This window comes from Anomaloglossus baeobatrachus, chromosome 5 (genome assembly GCF_048569485.1).
Source record: "Anomaloglossus baeobatrachus isolate aAnoBae1 chromosome 5, aAnoBae1.hap1, whole genome shotgun sequence".
Classification (NCBI taxonomy): domain Eukaryota; kingdom Metazoa; phylum Chordata; class Amphibia; order Anura; family Aromobatidae; genus Anomaloglossus; species Anomaloglossus baeobatrachus.
In genome coordinates this window covers 77040929-77057675 of record NC_134357.1, presented here as the reverse complement: position 1 = coordinate 77057675, position 16747 = coordinate 77040929, and the positions used below count along the sequence as shown (strand labels likewise).

The following is a 16747-nucleotide window of genomic DNA, read 5'->3' as shown; positions in this document are numbered from 1 at the left end:
ATACCCCGCACTGTTTGCAGAGAGCCTTATGTGTTTTTACACCAATTTCAGACAACTCTGCATGGGCTGATCAGGGGCGTGATGCCACAACTCATCTAACTCATGACTAGTAGAAATTTTACTCCATTCTGAGACTGGAGTAAGATTTGTGGCAAGGCGCACACCAGTTCTCAGAGGCACTTTAGTCATTAAAGGGAACCTGTCAGGTACAATATGCACCTAGAACCACGAGCAGTTCTGGGTGTATATTGCTAATCCCTGCCTGACTGTCCCTGCATCTAGTAGCATAGATAGAGAGATTTTTAGAAAAAGTATTTCTAAAGATCCTTTATGATATACTAATGAGCGCAGGGACAAGTTGCAAAGGCGTTAGTTCCTGTGCTCATTCCGCCCTCTTAGCATGGTAACACACCCACAGGGGCATGCTAACATGTTATCCAATGCTCACTGCCCAGCATCATAATCAGCAGTGATATGCATACTTATGTCTTGTCACCGCTTAGGGTCAGTACGCATAGATCAGAAGTCCCTGTACAGACTAAGCTCTGTGTCTGATGCAATGCAACGAACACCGGTACGTGAGTCACTGCCGATGATTAAGCTGTGCAAATCAGGCAATGAATAGTATGTTAGCAAGCCCCTGTGTGTGCTACCCTGTTAAGAGGGCGTAATGAGCTCAGGAACCAACACACTTGTGACTAGTCCCTGCGCTGATTAGCATATCATAAAGGATGTTTAGAAATACTTTTCTAAAGATCTCTTTATCTATGCTACTAGATACATGGACGGTTAGGAAGAGATTAGCAATATACACCCAGAACGGCTCGTGGCTCTGGATGCATATTGCACTGACAGGTTCCCTTTAAGAGGAGTGAGCCTTTTATGTTAAGTTCCCATGATGTGTTTTTAATGCGGTGTGTTTTCAAAGCGCAAAAAAGAGGTGAAGCATCTTCTAGAAAATGAGAGAGACAGCGCGAGAGAGAAAGAGAGAGAGCGAGAGGTGAGACGCGCGATTGGCGAGGCCGTCACTCAGGTGACCGGCGGCAACAGCTGAAGTCCTCCACCTGATGATAGCGGTGGCCGCGGATAACCTGAATGAGGGCACAGCTGATCACGCGGCTCACTTCAGTTGCTGCGTGGAGCTGACAGAGCGGTCGTGTTCTAAGGCACTCCTGTCAGCTTCATGTAGCAGAGCTGGATGCGTCGGACCTGGAGGGGTATTTTTGGGATTAATACAGTGGTGAAAGAGACTGGGTTTTTTTTGGCTTTTATTCCAAACAAAGGATTTTTTCGGGTGTTTGTGCTTATTTACTTTCTCAGATTAATCGTGGGGGGGTCTCATACACCTGCCATGATCATCCTAGGACTTCGTGGCAGCTATGGGCTGCTGCCTTTAACTCCTTATTACCCAGATTGCAACCGCACCAGGGCAATTCGGGATGAGCCGGGTAGAGACCCGGGACTGTCGCATCTAATGGATGCGGCAATTCCGGGCGGCTGCTGGCTGATATTTTTAGGCTGGGGGGCTCCCCATAACGTGGGGCTCCCCATCCTGAGAATACCAGCCTTCAGCCGTGTGGCTTTATCTTGGCTGGTATCAAAATTGGGGGGGACCGCACGCCTTTTTTTAAAATTTATTTTCCTGCACGATATAGACCCGCCCACCGGCAGCTGTGATTGGTTGCAGTGAGACAGCTGTCACTCAGCGTGGGGGCGGGTCTGACTGCAACCAATCATAGGCGCCGGTGGAAGCAAGGAATAAGAGATTGAAAATGCCGACCACTCATTATTCTAACGAGGAAAAGCCGCCAGAGCAGTGTGACAGCCGTGCAGCGCCGTGCCCGTGATAAGAGAAAGAGAAAGAGAAAGAGAGAGACCAGGAGTGGTTTTAAACGATTTAGATTGTTCTGCTGGACATGCTGAGCATGTTCAGTAGAACGTGACTGAATCCATCAGCGGATTCCGCTGCTTAGCGCATTGCGGCAGAATCCGCCACCATAGACAATCATTAGACACCTTGGCGAATTCTAACAGAATCTGTCAAGGTGCGTTATTTTAACGACCCAAAAAACGCTACATGTAGCGTTCCCTCCGCCCGATGCTGCGTCAAAATAACGACTCAGCGTCGTCCAGCGGATGCAACGCAGACACTTGCATTACAGTGCGTCGTCAATACAAGTCTATGGAGAATAGCGCAGTGCGTTAATGGACTGAGCTATTCTCCAAAACGGCTGATTGCGCTAAACGCAAGTGTGAAAGCAGCCTTATGCAGTTGAAACGCATATGATCTGCACATTATTGTATCAATAAAGTTTTGTCAAAGCCAAAATACAAGAAGTATCCAAAATAAAGCAGCTTTAATTAAAACATGACATACCAAGAACATAAAAGCTGCAGAAAAAAAAAAAAAAAAAAAAAAAAAAAAAACCCACAAAAATGTAAACAATGCACAAGAAAAAAAAACGACCTCAAGTACTGTATTTTTCGTTTTATAAGACACACCCCAAATTTAGAGAAAATAAAAAATAAAAATATGGGGTCCATCTTATATTCCGGTGGTGTTTTACCGGAGGTAGTGGGGGGGCGGCAGCGATGGTGGAGTGGGGTCACATTAGGCAGGGGGGGTGCTGGAGTAGGGCGATGCTACAGGTGTCTCAGATGCTCGTTGCGGGCGCTGTGAGGCAGGAGGAACTTCCAGAAACTGTCCGTGGTGCGGGCTTCAAAAAGTTGGCACCCGGAGTCGGCACGGGCAGAGATTGAGCTATTGGCTCAATGACAAGCTGAAATCATATCTGTGCATGCACCATCTCTGGGCACCATTTTCTTCAAGTCAACTGCTGGTAAATCAATGGTGAGCAAATGAGATCTTGAGCCGAGAGCTCCATCTGTGCACACGCCGACTCAGGGCACCATTATTTGAGGCCTGCACCACCGACATTTCAGGATGGCAGCCCCTGCCTCACAGCCCGCAGCAATCGCCCCTGCCCCCTGTGACCCCTCTCCGGCACCTCTTCCAGGTAAGCTACATTCGGCTTACAAGACGCACCCCTCATTTTCCTCCCAAATATTTCGGCCTGTGAACGCATTAGCAAACATACTCAAGTCAATGAGGGCTCGTTTACCAGCCTGTTGATACAAAATGATGAGTAGTGATGGAGACAGAACAATTGTTACTATGATCATATCATCAATAGCACGTCACGCGATGTGCTGCTGATAACGTCCATTTTTATGCCGCATAAATAATCCGATCTTCCAATGATTGAGCGTTTTGCTTGTTTGGTGGGTGATCGCCGCCATGTTTACATTAGCAATATTCGCTAAAATTATGGCAAGCTCTAGCGTCCCCGATGGCGGATTGTCAATCATGCACAGATAGTGACCCATGTGTAACCCTATGAAGCTTCTTATTGCCTGCTCCCATGTATCTAGTTCTGCGCACCTTTAGGCCCTGTGCGCACTAGGCCGTTTTACCCGCGGTCTTCCTGCAGACATTTCCCAGCAAAACCTATGGAAAAAAAAAAAAAAAAATAGCTGTGCGCACGCTGCGTTTTTTTTCTCAAGAAAATTCTTTCTGAAGAATTTCTTGAGAAAACGTGCATGTCACTTCTTTTCTGCAGGTACCTGCTTGTATACCCCCGGTATTTCACTCCATGCACTGTAATGTAATCGCGAAATACCGGGGGTATACCGCAAAGGTAGCAAATGATGTGCGGTATACCCGCGATTTACCTGCGGTAATGCTCATCGCTGCCTGCGGTTTTGCAGGGAGTGATGTCATTATGCCAGGAAGAGGAAGCGGAGCAGAGTAAACACAGACGTCACACTCCCTGGATGCCGCACAGAAGCACTTCCATGTGACCTCCAGGTGCCCGTGCAGTCTGTGTCCCGCTCCAGCCCCGCCGCTGCCTGCACTATTGTGTGTCAGTGTCTGCCCGCAGTATCAGCTGCTTGTCACGCTGCAGCGCAGGCAGACACTGACAGACAGCAGTGCGTGCAGCCGCGGGGATGCCGATCGCTGCCGTCAGGAGGTGAGATGAGATCATTACCTGCTGTGATGATCTCCTGCCTCCTGACGTCGCCGCGGTCACTGCTGTCTATGCCCGTCTCGCAAGCGGCCCGAGATTGTCACTAGCGGTGATGTCACGGGCTCTCGCGATACTGCTGACAACACGGCGGGCATAGAAGTCAGTGACAGCACTGACGTCAGCAGTACAGAAGATGATCACAGCAGGTAATGATCTCGTCTATCCTCCTGACAGCAGCGCTCGTCATCCCCTGCAGTGACCTGGGCTATTGATGTTAGCTCAGGTCACTGCATTGCTCTCCCAGCCAATGGGGAACATTCTGTTCCCCATGGACTGGGACAGTAACTATAGCATGGATCGCTGTGGGACCACCTTATTGGATTACGCCGGACGTGGAATTGATTGTTCTTTTCAATAAATTGGTGAAAGAGAGAATGTTTCGGGCAGTGTTTTTTCAAATAAAAAATAGACAACAAAAAATGTTTTATTTCTTACTGACTGGGTTGGTGATGTCAGGTATCTGATAGACGCATGACATCATGAACCCCAGGGCTTGATGCCAGGTGACATTACACATCTGGCATCAACCCCATATATTACCTTGTTTGCCAATGCACCAGGGCAACGGGATGAGTTGGGGCGAAGCGCCAGGATTAGCACGCCTAATGGATGCGCCACTTCTGGGGCGGCTGCGGCCTGCTATTTTTAGGCTGGGGAGTGTCCAACAACAGTGGACCTCCCTAGTCTGAGAATACCAGACCACAGCTGTCCGCTTTACCTTGGCTGGTGATCCAATTTGGGGGGGACCGCACGTTTTTTGTTTTAAATTATTTCTTTAATGTAAAATAACAGCGTGGGGTGCCCTCTGTTTTGGATTACCAGCCAAGGTAAAGCTGCCAGCTGTGGTTTGCAGGCTGCAGCCGTCTGCTTTACCCTAGCTGGCTACAAAAGATGGGGGGACCTCACGTCGGTTTTTTAATTATTTATTTTATGGCTAAATACAAGGCTAGGCACCCTTAGTGCCACATTAAAGTCACTAAAAGGGTGCCAGCTTAGAAAATGCAGGGAGGCAGGACATTATATAGGTCTTTCTCATCTATCTATCTCTCCATCTATCCATCTTTCCCTCTATCCATTATCTGTCTATCGATTATCTATTATCTATATTATTTATTGCAGTTACAGCATAAAAAAACCACAGGGACCAACCTGCGGAAAAATCACAGCAAAACCATGGGAAAAACGCATGCGTTTTTCCCGCGGTTTTTGAGCATTTTTTTACCGCAGGTGCGGTAATCTTCAACTTCCAGAAGTTTCTCAAGAAATTTTCTTGAGAAAAATCACTTTTCTAGTGCGCACATAGCCTTACCATTATTGTACGCGGTCCTACAGGTGACTTAAATGCATGTTGATTTATAAATATAATAAAGCAATAGCTGTGGAGCTGTTCTTGCAAAATGGAATATTTATATTGAGCGGGATTGGTAATCCAGCTGTGGATTGTTCTGCTATTGTTGCCTAGAAAGGTTAACCGGGGTTCCTGTAATAAGTCAGATAAGTGTCTCCTATTCTCCTGAACCGCGGGCGAGCGGAGAATGCTGGCTCATGTCTGTAGTGCTCAGATAGGGCAAACTTCTCTCAAGTTCACGTTCCAGACCCCGGCCCCAGGGTGACACAGACGGCTTTTCTGATCACGAGTCGTCTTACCTGTCTCAGGCCTAGAAGAAAAGGCATCCTGCAGTCTCATTCTCCAGAGCAGTGTGCGATCTGACAAAGAGTTCCAGCAGCAGCGTTTCCTCATGTGTCCCGGGCAGCCGCGCCGCGGTCGTATTTAAACAAGGCCTTATTGGCAGGCACTATTAAGTAAACAGGGTCCCGGGACACAGCATGCACTGGCCGTACTCCACTCCCCAGCCTGACAAACCCGAGACAGCTGCCAAGCTGGAAATGACATCACTTCAGCGGCCAAAACAGCTGTTCATTAACCATTTCAGGACCCGGGCTAGGGACTGCAGTTATCGAACACTCCAGAAGGAAATCAGGTGACTGCACAGACTTGTAATGTGTTGGAGCCCACACGTCAGTCGCCAGCCTGACATGTAAGGTCACCTAATGGACGTCACTCACCAATCGGACATGTAATGTTACCTAATGGACAACATTCACCAACCAGTCATGTAATGGTCACCTAATGGACGTCGCTCACCAACCTGACATGGAATGTTACCTAATGGACAAGATTCACCAAGCAGACATTACATGTCCCCTACTGGACGTTGCTCACCAACCTGACGCCTAATGGACGTCTCTCACCAACCGGTCATGTAATGGTCACCTAATGGACGTCGCTCACCAACCTGACGCCTAATAGACACCTCTCACCAACCTGACACGTAATGTCACCAAGTGGTCGTTGCTTACCAGCCTGACATGTAAAGACACCTAGTGGACGTCGCTCACCAGCCTTACTTCCAATGTAATCAGTGGATGTCGCTCACCAACCTATCTAATGTTGCCTAATGGACGTCACTCACTAACCTGACATGTAAATGTCACTTAATGGATGGTCGGTCACCAGCCTGACATCTAATGTCACCGAGTGGACGTCGCTGACCAACCGGACATGTAATGTCACCTAATGAAACTTAAAAAGATCCTTCTTTCCCGAAGGAATTTTTTTTGTATTAATATAGAGTTACATTTTTTTTTCAGTACAGATCCCGATGCTGATGGAGTAAGGGTATGTGCGCACGTTGCTTTTTACCTGCTTTTTACCTGCTTTTTCTTCTGCGCTGTTTAATGCCAAAATGGATGTGTTCTTCTATTCAAGCAAAGTCTATGGGAATTTGGGTTTCTTGTTCACACTATGTTGTTCAAAATGCTGCCTTTTTGTGGCAGAACTTTGGTCAAAAACTCAGCTTTTCAAAGAAGCAACATGTCAATTGTTTTTGCCATTTGGGTTTTGCACTGCAAAGCTGAGTTTTTGACCAAAGCTCTGCCACAAAAAGGCAGCATTTTGAACAACATAGTGTGAACAAGAAACCCAAATTCCCATAGACTTTGCTTGAATAGAAGAACACATCCATTTTGGCATTAAACAGCGCAGAAGAAAAAGCAGCAAAAAAGCAGGTAAAAAGCAGGTAAAAAGCAACGTGCGCACATACCCTAAGGTTACATTCATAATCACAAATCATTTAACCTATGACCGGTCTGTGAACCATGATCCATACATTGACTGCGACACGCATGTTTGACTGTGGCTTTAGGGCTCAGAAGCTATTTTCTTGTATGGAAAACTGAATGTGTCAGCGTAAAAAAAAAAAAAAAAAAATCAAATAAAATGTTCACTGTTTCTCAAGCTTCTGCTCTCAAACAGGCACAATAAAAAAAAAAAAAAAGCAAAAGCACACATATGGCTGTCCATTTGTTTTTTTGTGTGTTTTTTTTTCCATGGACCTATAGATTTGTATTGGTGAACTTGATCCGAAACTCATGGAAAAAAATAAGTGAAAAAAAAAAAAAAAAAAAATTGGACGTCTCCATGATTGTGTGTAGAAAACTGGTCCGTGAGAAAAACAAAATAAAAACATGGGACATGTGAATTACCTCAGACCAGAGATCCCCAACCTTTCTAACCTTGAGAGCCAAATTCAGCTCTGAAAGAGGGTCTCGAGCCACATCCAGCTCCAGACCCTCACAGTAGTGACACCCAGAGCCCCATTACCGGTATAATGACAGCCACAGATTTTTCACAGAAATCACCCCAAGATATACCCCCATTTAGATCTTCTCTTCTGTGTGGGCTACTCAAAAAACAAAAGTCACCATCAGGGAACCTGGTGCTTGTGCACCAAGCTAGAAGATACTCGTGAGCCACACATCATGGGCCCGCGAGCTACATGTGGCTCCTGAGCCACAGGTTTGGAACCCCTGCCATAGATTATCATAGATACGAGTGCATAAATAGCACTGCTACAGTGAAAAAAAAAGTCTGGATGAGTCCTAAGGCAGTGACAAAACAGCTGTAGACTACGTCATTGTGTCAGCCTTGAAAGACAAACACCTGCATAAAAAAAAGGGGTAAACTGGGGCTTCAATTTGCCTCATCCTATTTAATATCTCCATTTCTGGGCTTCAGAGTGACCAGAGACGCTGGCTGGTGAGGATGTGGCGCCCTGGACTAGCCAGGTCGTCACAGATAACACACAAACACCCCCACCCCCATCAGACAGGGACACCAGCCAAAACACAAAACCCTTGTTGCCTCCCTCCAGTGTCCGATGTCCACACCAGGTGGGGCGGAGCCAAGCAGTTGGCCCCACCCACCGAGGAGTTCACAGGCCTGGAGGCGGGAAAAAGAACAGTTTAGTACAGGAGGTTGAAGTGAGAGGAGTGAACACTTGGGTGTCTGGGTTTGTGGCCCAGGCACTGACAGCAAGGTTGGCAGATGGTGGTGGCCGTCTGCAGGAGTGGTGAAGCAACGCGGAACCGTAGGACCGGGGACGGGCGACGGCCCGCCGGTACCGACCGGGAAGCGAAGTGAAGCCAGCACACACAGGCACGGCCATCGGACCCCGACCAGGCTTGGAGCCGCCGACAACAGTCAAATCCGAATGTGACCGGAACCCCAGGGGTTTCCTAACAACCAAAAACCCGATAGAAGGCAACCGCCCACACAGTGAGGGTATACAGCTACCGCCTAAGGCTAGAGACCCAAGGGCCAGCGCCTGCGGGCAAACAGGCTCCTCCGGTACCCATACACCGGGGAGCGGACTACCATTGGGGATCCATTGTAGTCAAACGAGAACATCAAGGTGCAGGGAAAGACAGCCGCCATCACCTGTCCGGGGAGAGAGACACTGCAGCCAGTTGCGGGACCCGTCCATCCAGCCGTTTGGTTTACTGAGGACTTTGTGCATCTCTTACTGAGTACACCCGTGCCATCCGGCACCGCGCCGTGCTGTCCCTGCAACCCTGCACCTCACCAACCCAGCCTCCCCGTCACATCACCGGGCCCTGGGACCACCGACCCCTACCCACGGAGGGGGAAAACAACATCCCAGCTGCTCCCTACCATCGCTCCCGGGATCCCCGTCACCAGCAGCGGTGGTGCCCATCTTCACCACGACCCGTGGGTGGCGTCACGGACTAAATCCCCCAAACCAACCACCCCTTTCACTCACAGGCGAGGAGCGCCGCTCGAGTCCCCTGATCCGGCCCACCGCTCGAGCCACCGAGCAGCAGCAGCCGCACCAGCGCCGGACCCGAGTGTTAGCGAGCGCACAGCAGCGGCGGCGTCCTCCCCGCCTGCGACAAGGACACACATGGTGGCACGAGGAATGAGTTTTGGATACTAGGACGACCAGTCAGCTTTCTTTTGAGTACAAAAATCTAGAAACCTATAAAAATCACCAATTCTGTGAGCACAGACCCTGTACTGTGGCTACAGGTCCAACTCACGGACTCTGAGGTCTTCCCCGTGGGGTCCCCCAGAGACACCGGGAATATCTCCATAATACGGCATGCAATGGTATTTTTTTTTGTTTTTACATTGAGGTGTGGTGTTGGCGATAGAAGGTAATAGGCATCATATTACAGATCTGTATCACATGAATGTGTAATAAGGTCATGACGTGTAAATAGAGGTTACAACACCTTGAAACCAGAGGATCGCTCAAAGGCAGGTAATGTGACAAGCAATCAACTTAGCTTCAGTTTTCTGAACAAGATCTCCAAATCCTTTACTGGGTACATGACACAATGACCAAGCAGAGGAGCTTACTCCAGATCTACTAATATAGACTGGTTGTAGGTCACGGTCTCAATATTTTGCATATAGTTTTATTCCCAAAAAAATTATGCATTTATTTTTTTTAATAAAATTACAATGTGCCATTTCTCAGTTATTCCTCCTAAAACCTATGAATAAAGTGACAACTGGGTGTTACCATCCTCCTGATCAAAGGAGTGTGCCCCAACACTGTCTGGTCCTGGCATCACCGATTAGATAGTGAGAAAAGGTGGCGACTAGTGATGAGCGAGTATGCTTGTTACTACTCGGTACTCGCAAAAGTATCACTGTACTCGGGCTACTCGACGGGGACCGAGTAATCTCGCGATACTCGTGCTGTACTCGTGGTCTTCATCCCTGCATGTTGGCGCTCTTTTGAGAGCCAGCCCTCATGCAGGGATTGGCTGGCAGACCACTGCAATGCCACAGCCCTGTTAGTTGTGGAATTGCAGTGATTGGCCGGCCTGCACAGCGTGACCGAGCCTTTATACCGGCGGGCGTGCTGTGCTCTGTACACAGCCATCTCATATTCCCTGCTTTCCACGCCCACAGGCGCCTATGATTGGTTGCAGTGAGACACGCCCCCACGCTGAGTGACAGGTGTCTCACTGCACCCAATCACAGCAGCCGGTGGGCGTGTCTATACTGTGCAGTAAAATAAATAAATACGGTAAATAATTAAAAAAAAACGGCGTGCGGTCCCCCCCTATTTTAATACCAGCCAGATAAAGCCATACGGCTGAAGGCTGGTATTCTCAGGATGGGGAGCTCCACGTTATGGGGAGCCCCCCAGCCTAACAATATCAGTCAGCAGCCGCCCAGAATTGCCGCATACATTAGATGCGACAGTTCTGGGACTCTACCCGGCTCTTCCCGATTTACCCTAGTGCGTTGGCAAATCGGGGTAATAAAGGAGTTATTGGCAGCCCATAGCTGCCACTAAATCCTAGATTAATCAGTCAGGCGTCTCCCCGAGAAACCTTCCATGATTAATCTGTAAATTACAGTTAAAAAACACACACACCTGAAAAAATCCTTTATTAGAAATAAAAAACAATAACAAAGTCCCTCATCACCAATTTATTAACCCCGACAAACCCTCCATGTCCGGCGTAATCCACAGTCCTCCAGCGTCGCGTCCAGCTCTGCTACATTCAGGTGACAGGAGCTGCAGAATACACCGCCGCTTCTGTCAGCTTCACACAGCAACTGAGGTGAGTAGCGCGATCAGCTGCTGTCAGTCAGGTAACTCACGGCCACCGCTGTGGCCGCGGGTAACCTCAGTGACAGCAGCTGATCGCTATACTCACCTCAGTTGCTGCATGGAGCTGACCGGAGCGGCGGTGAGTAGCGCGATCAGCTGAGCTGTCACTGAGGTTACCCGCGGCCACCGCTGCATCCAGGTAACCTCAGTGACAGCTCAGCTGATCGCTATACTCACCTCAGTTGCTGTGTGAAGCTGACCGGAGCGGCAGTGTATTCTGCAGCTCCTGTCACCTTCATGCAGCACAGCTGGACGCGACGCTGGAGGTCTGTGGATTACGCCGGACATGGAGGGTTTGTCGGGGTTAATAAATTGGTGATGAGGGACTTTGTTAGTGTTTTTTATTTCTAATAAAGGATTTTTCGGGTGTGTGTGTTTTTTAACTGTAATTTACAGATTAATCACGGAAGGAATCTCGGGGAGACGCCTGACATGATTAATCTAGGATTTAGTGGCAGCTATGGGCTGCCAATAACTCCTTATTACCCCGATTTGCCAATGCACCAGGGAAAATCGGGAAGAGCCGGGTACAGTCCCAGAACTGTCGCATCTAATGTATGCGGCAATTCTGGGTGGCTGCTGACTGATATTGTTAGGCTGGGGTACTCCCCATAACGTGGAGCTCCCCATCCTGAGAATACCAGCCTTCAGCCGTATGGCTTTATCTGGCTGGTATTAAAATTGGGGGGGACCGCACGCCGTTTTTTTTAAATTAATTATTTATTTCACTGCACAGTATACACACACCCACCGGCTGCTGTGTTTGGGTGCAGTGAGACACCTGTCACTCAGCGTGGGGGCGTGTCTCACTGCAACCAATCATAGGCGCCGAAAAGCAGGAAAGTAGGGAATACGAGATTGTTTAATGAGCGGCCGGCTTTTTCAAAAGAGGAAAAGCCGCCGGAGTTTAGTGAACAGGCGTGCAGCGCCGCAGCAGTGATCGGGGAACGGTAAGTAAGAGAGAGGGGGGAGAATGACCGACAGACTGTGAGAGGGGGACAGACAAGACAGAGAGAGACCGACCGACGGGAGATAGAATGAAAAAAAAAAAAAATGATCGACATCGCTAGTAAAAAGCACAAAACGTGCGTTTTGGACATCGGAGTGCCACACAATGTTTCACGTAAAATCTTTCATGTATTAATCTCAAAAAGTAACATACACCAGCTCTATCTCACTATTGGGTATGTGCCCTTAACATTTCTGCCATGAAAATTCATTTTGGTGTCATTTTGGAAGGTTTTCTGGTGAGTCCGTAAAAATGGCGTAAAACGCAGACAAAATTGTTCACAGCTGTGACTTTTGAGTGATAAATGCTTCAAGGGGTCTTCCTCATGCTGTTGCCATGTCATTTGAGCACTCTTCTGAGACTTTTGTGACATTTTTAGGGTTTCTACATGCTGCCGGGGGTCATTTCATAAAAATACTCGGGTCTCCCATAGGATAACATTGGGCTCGGTGCTCGGGCCGAGTACACGAGTATCTTGGGAGGCTCGGCCCGAGCCTCGAGCACCCGAGCTTTTTAGTACTCGCTCATCACTAGTGGCGACAATTATGCACCCCCCAATCTGCGAACAGTTAACAGTTGTTAAATGGAATCTGTCACTAGAGGTTTGCGCTCCCATCAGAGAGCAGCATAAAGTAGGAGCAGAGACCCCGAGAGCAGCGATGTGTCACTTACAGGGCTGTTGGCTGTAGTTTTAGATTTAAAAAAAAAAACAACCAATATAATATAATATATATATATGTAGTAAAATGGCACAAAATCATTGCTCTGAAAAAAATGGTGAACAAAAAAAAATAAATAAATAAATAAATAAAATAAATAAAATAAATAGGCATTTCCTTAAAGCAACATTCCAGCCTTCTTTTTTCCCCCCAGAGCTGGAATGGCACTTTAAAAAGCAAGTCCCCTGCCTCTAGTGTTAGGCACCTTTCACACTGCGTTCAACTCTCCATTCAGTGGTCCCGTCAATGCTTTCTTCCGAACCCCTTCCCCCTCAAAACGGAATTCGGACATATGCGCTGATGGGGCCACTGACTAATGGTGCAGACGGAGTCACCGTGTGCTCTGTCCTGCACCATTTTCGGGAGTGTACACTTTCTGGAGGTGGACACCCGGATGTAGCAAACTGCGTCTGGGTGTCTGCCTCCAGAAGGCGTATAATCCCGAAAATGGTGCACAACCGAGTACACAGAGAGTCAGTCGGCACCATTATAGTTAGTGGCTCTGTCGGCGCATACGTCAGAATCCAGTTTTGCGGGGCATTCGAACAGAAGACCCGACGTGACCACTGAATGGAGATCAGAACGTAATGTGAAAGTGGCTTTATACTTACCCTCCAGCATTTCCATACTGTTATGGCGCCGTTCTGGTCCTGCAGTGCCATCTTGTGACTGGCCAGAAGTTACATCACAAGCACCCAATACAAGCCTATGAGACAGAATGAGGCTCTCATAGACTTGTACGGTATTATGACCTCCAGCACGCGCCATGAAACACTGGAGTTGCCGTTCGGTCACAAATCCATGAAGACTAACTGAAGAGGGTGAAGCTACCGAAAGGAGAGTATCAGATAAGGGGCTTGCATTTTAAAGCACCACTCCAATGGAGCAATAAAACCCAAGAAAAACAAAAATGCTGGAGTGGTGCTTTAAGCGTCTTCAGTCAAGAAGTTGTCATGTCCATACAGTATACCCTTAAAGGATTTGTGTGCCCGGGGGACCATGGAAGGCCGAATCTGTAACTGAAAACAACCATTAGGTTAAACTGTAAAGAAAAAGGTCACATAATGCACCGCCACCAAGTAATGTACGAAATCTCATGTACTAGTACAAACAGTCCTGTACAGCATATAGCGTACTAGTTCAGACATGCTTGTTTAATGCTATATTTGGGAATGGTTTTAAAAGCAAAAACAAAAATTTAAAAAGTATTATCACATTCTTATACAACATGGTAGGAGACTGCGACAACAAAATAGCTGACTGGATTAGAGAGGCTGGTGAGAGTTTACACGTATGCCCAACGTATCGCTTCACAAACAACTTTCTGCACCACACGTGCATTTTCCACAGCTAAATCCCAGGAATGCATAAGACGACCAGACAAATCCCAAACACACCAACGTGTTATGCAAGTGTAATAATGAGGGTAAAATGGCCATAAAAATCACTTGGCGTTACAAAAGCTGCTGATTATTGGGTTTTTTCATTAAAGGGTCACTGTCATGAGACTTTGGTACTAAAAATAAGGCGTTGATAAGAATCTGACAAAGCGTAAAGAGACGCGAGGTCAGCGATTTGGGGTGAGGAGCCCTGGCGGCAGCACCATCGGTGTTTTTTGAGCCAATTACTGGACCATGTCTAGTAATTCTATATAAAAAGCACGACTCTAGCTGAATACACCAATAAAATGAAATCCCAAAATGAGGGATAAGAAACTGGTGTCACTTATCTCCTACGCATGATGACAAAAAGGTTTCTCATATATATGCAGGGCAGAGGTGTTGAGGAGAGCCATTGGATCAAATACATAATTAACCTCTGGACATAGAGGACTGAGGGAAGTGTGTTCAATGAAATCGATTCTCTATACATAACCCAGTCTTCAGAGATATACAAGATGGCCCAGATGAGGTCACAGACCCACCCATCAGCATCTCCGCAGATTCGCCCTGATTACATCATAGACCCACCCATCAGCATCTCCGCAGATCCGCCCTGATTACATCATAGACCCACCCATCAGCATCTCCGCAGATCCGCCCTGTTTACATCATAGACCCACCCATCAGCATCTCCGCAATGACGACATCATAGACCCACCCATCAGCATCTCCGCAGATCCGCCCTGATAACATCATAGACCCACCCATCAGCATCTCCGCAGATCCGCCCTGATTACATCATAGACCCACCCATCAGCATCTCCGCAGATCCGTAATGACTACATTATAGACCCTCCCATCAGCATCTCTGCAATGACGACATCATAGACCCACCCATCAGCATCTCTGCAAATCCGCAATGATGACATCAGAGACACACCCATCAGCATCTCCGCAGATCCGCCCTGATGACATCATAGACCCACCCATCAGTATCTCCGCAGATCTGTCCCGATGATGCCCACCAATCAGCTCATGGACTAAGGCTGTGTGCACATGTTGCGTTTTTTACCGCGGAACCGCAGCGTTAGAGTGGCAAATTGCATGCGTTCAGCTTTCCCAGCAAAGTGTATGAGAAAGCCGAAAAATCAGTGCACACGCTGCGTTTCTAAACGCAGCGTTTTGGATGCCAAAAATCGGTGCGGAAAGAAAAGCAGCATGTCACTTCTTTTGTGCGGTGTGGCTGCGTTCTCTCCCCCATTTAATCAATGATGTGGGTTAGAACGCAGCTACACCGCAGTGAGCTGCTTTTTTGTTGCGGTCCGCGGGCTTTGTCGGCATGCCAGAACGCAGGCATTTACCTGGAAGTGAGGTCAAGAGGTTTCCTGTTGACCTCACTTCCTGGCAAAGTCCTGGAAAGCCCCAGGTGTCGCCAAAGTGCCCGCCCCGACCCCCGACCCCCCTCCCGAAAATCCAACATGGCCGTGCGCACAGCAGCGCACCGGCCACAACCTACTCCTATGATTTCTGTCGCATGTGCCTTGAGACATGCGACAGAAAAATGCCCCCCCCCAGGCCCTGCCAGGTCACCCCCTATTCCCCCCGGTATTCCCCCTTACCTGTCCGGTCGCAGCGCTGATACCCCGCGGCCCCCTCCTCCTTCACAGCAGATGCCGGTCAGTGCGGTCCAGGGCTGTGGAGTCGGTAAGCCAAACCTTCGACTCAGACTCCTCAAATTCTCTTGCACCGACTCCGACTCCTACATATATTGCTTATAGTTAGGTGAAAAATTTATATATATATATATATATATATATATATATATATATATATATATATATATATATATATATATATATATATATTATAATATAATATAATATAATATATATATATATATATAATTATATTATATTATATTATATTATATATATATAAATTTTTCACCTAACTATAAGCAATATATGTAGGAGTCGGAGTCGGTGCAAGAGAATATATATATATATATATATATATATATATATATATATATATATATATATATATATATATATATATATATATAAAAACATATTTACAATTTATTAGTTTTTTGTGTTCTAAAGTTGTATTCCAATAAATATTTTATGTTCTATCCAAATATCTTGATTATTGTATCATAAAAACAATTAAATGTCTGATGTTCACACTGTACTACAATAAATTTTTCACTTAAATATAAGCATTATACTACATGTTATTTAGTAAAATATTCAGCACATTCTGCATTGCACTCCTGTCCCCAATTTATTATATATTTTAGGAGTCGGAGTCGGTGCATTTTATACCGACTCCGACTCCACCAAAATGAGCTCCGACTCCACAGCCCTGGTGCGGTCACATGAGCAGAGCAGCTGACAGCCAGCACTGTGTTCAGAGAGCTGTGCTGGCTGCTCGCACTCTCCACCCACTCTCCCCGGGTCACAGCTGCAGATTTTTGGCACCCACTCTCCTCAAATGGAGGGTCTGCCCTCCTAGAAAATGGGGGATACGTTCCCTGAACGTGCCCCCATAT

The 16747-nt window shown here is 47.3% G+C and overlaps 1 protein-coding gene across 2 annotated transcripts in view; it reads right to left on the bottom strand.

Moving 5' to 3' along the window:
- WBP1L (WW domain binding protein 1 like) overlaps positions 1–16747 on the bottom strand; it is a 76466-nt gene that overhangs the window by 23653 nt on the left and 36066 nt on the right. The window contains exon 1 of one of the 2 annotated variants that reach the window (XM_075348606.1): positions 5736–5905. The exons of the other annotated variant lie outside the window; for it this stretch is intronic. Within the exon in view, the coding sequence (XP_075204721.1) occupies positions 5736–5762 (27 nt within the window). The 5' untranslated portion in view covers positions 5763–5905. Of the gene's footprint in view, positions 1–5735; positions 5906–16747 lie in introns of those variants that run through there. 2 annotated transcript variants of the gene reach the window in all.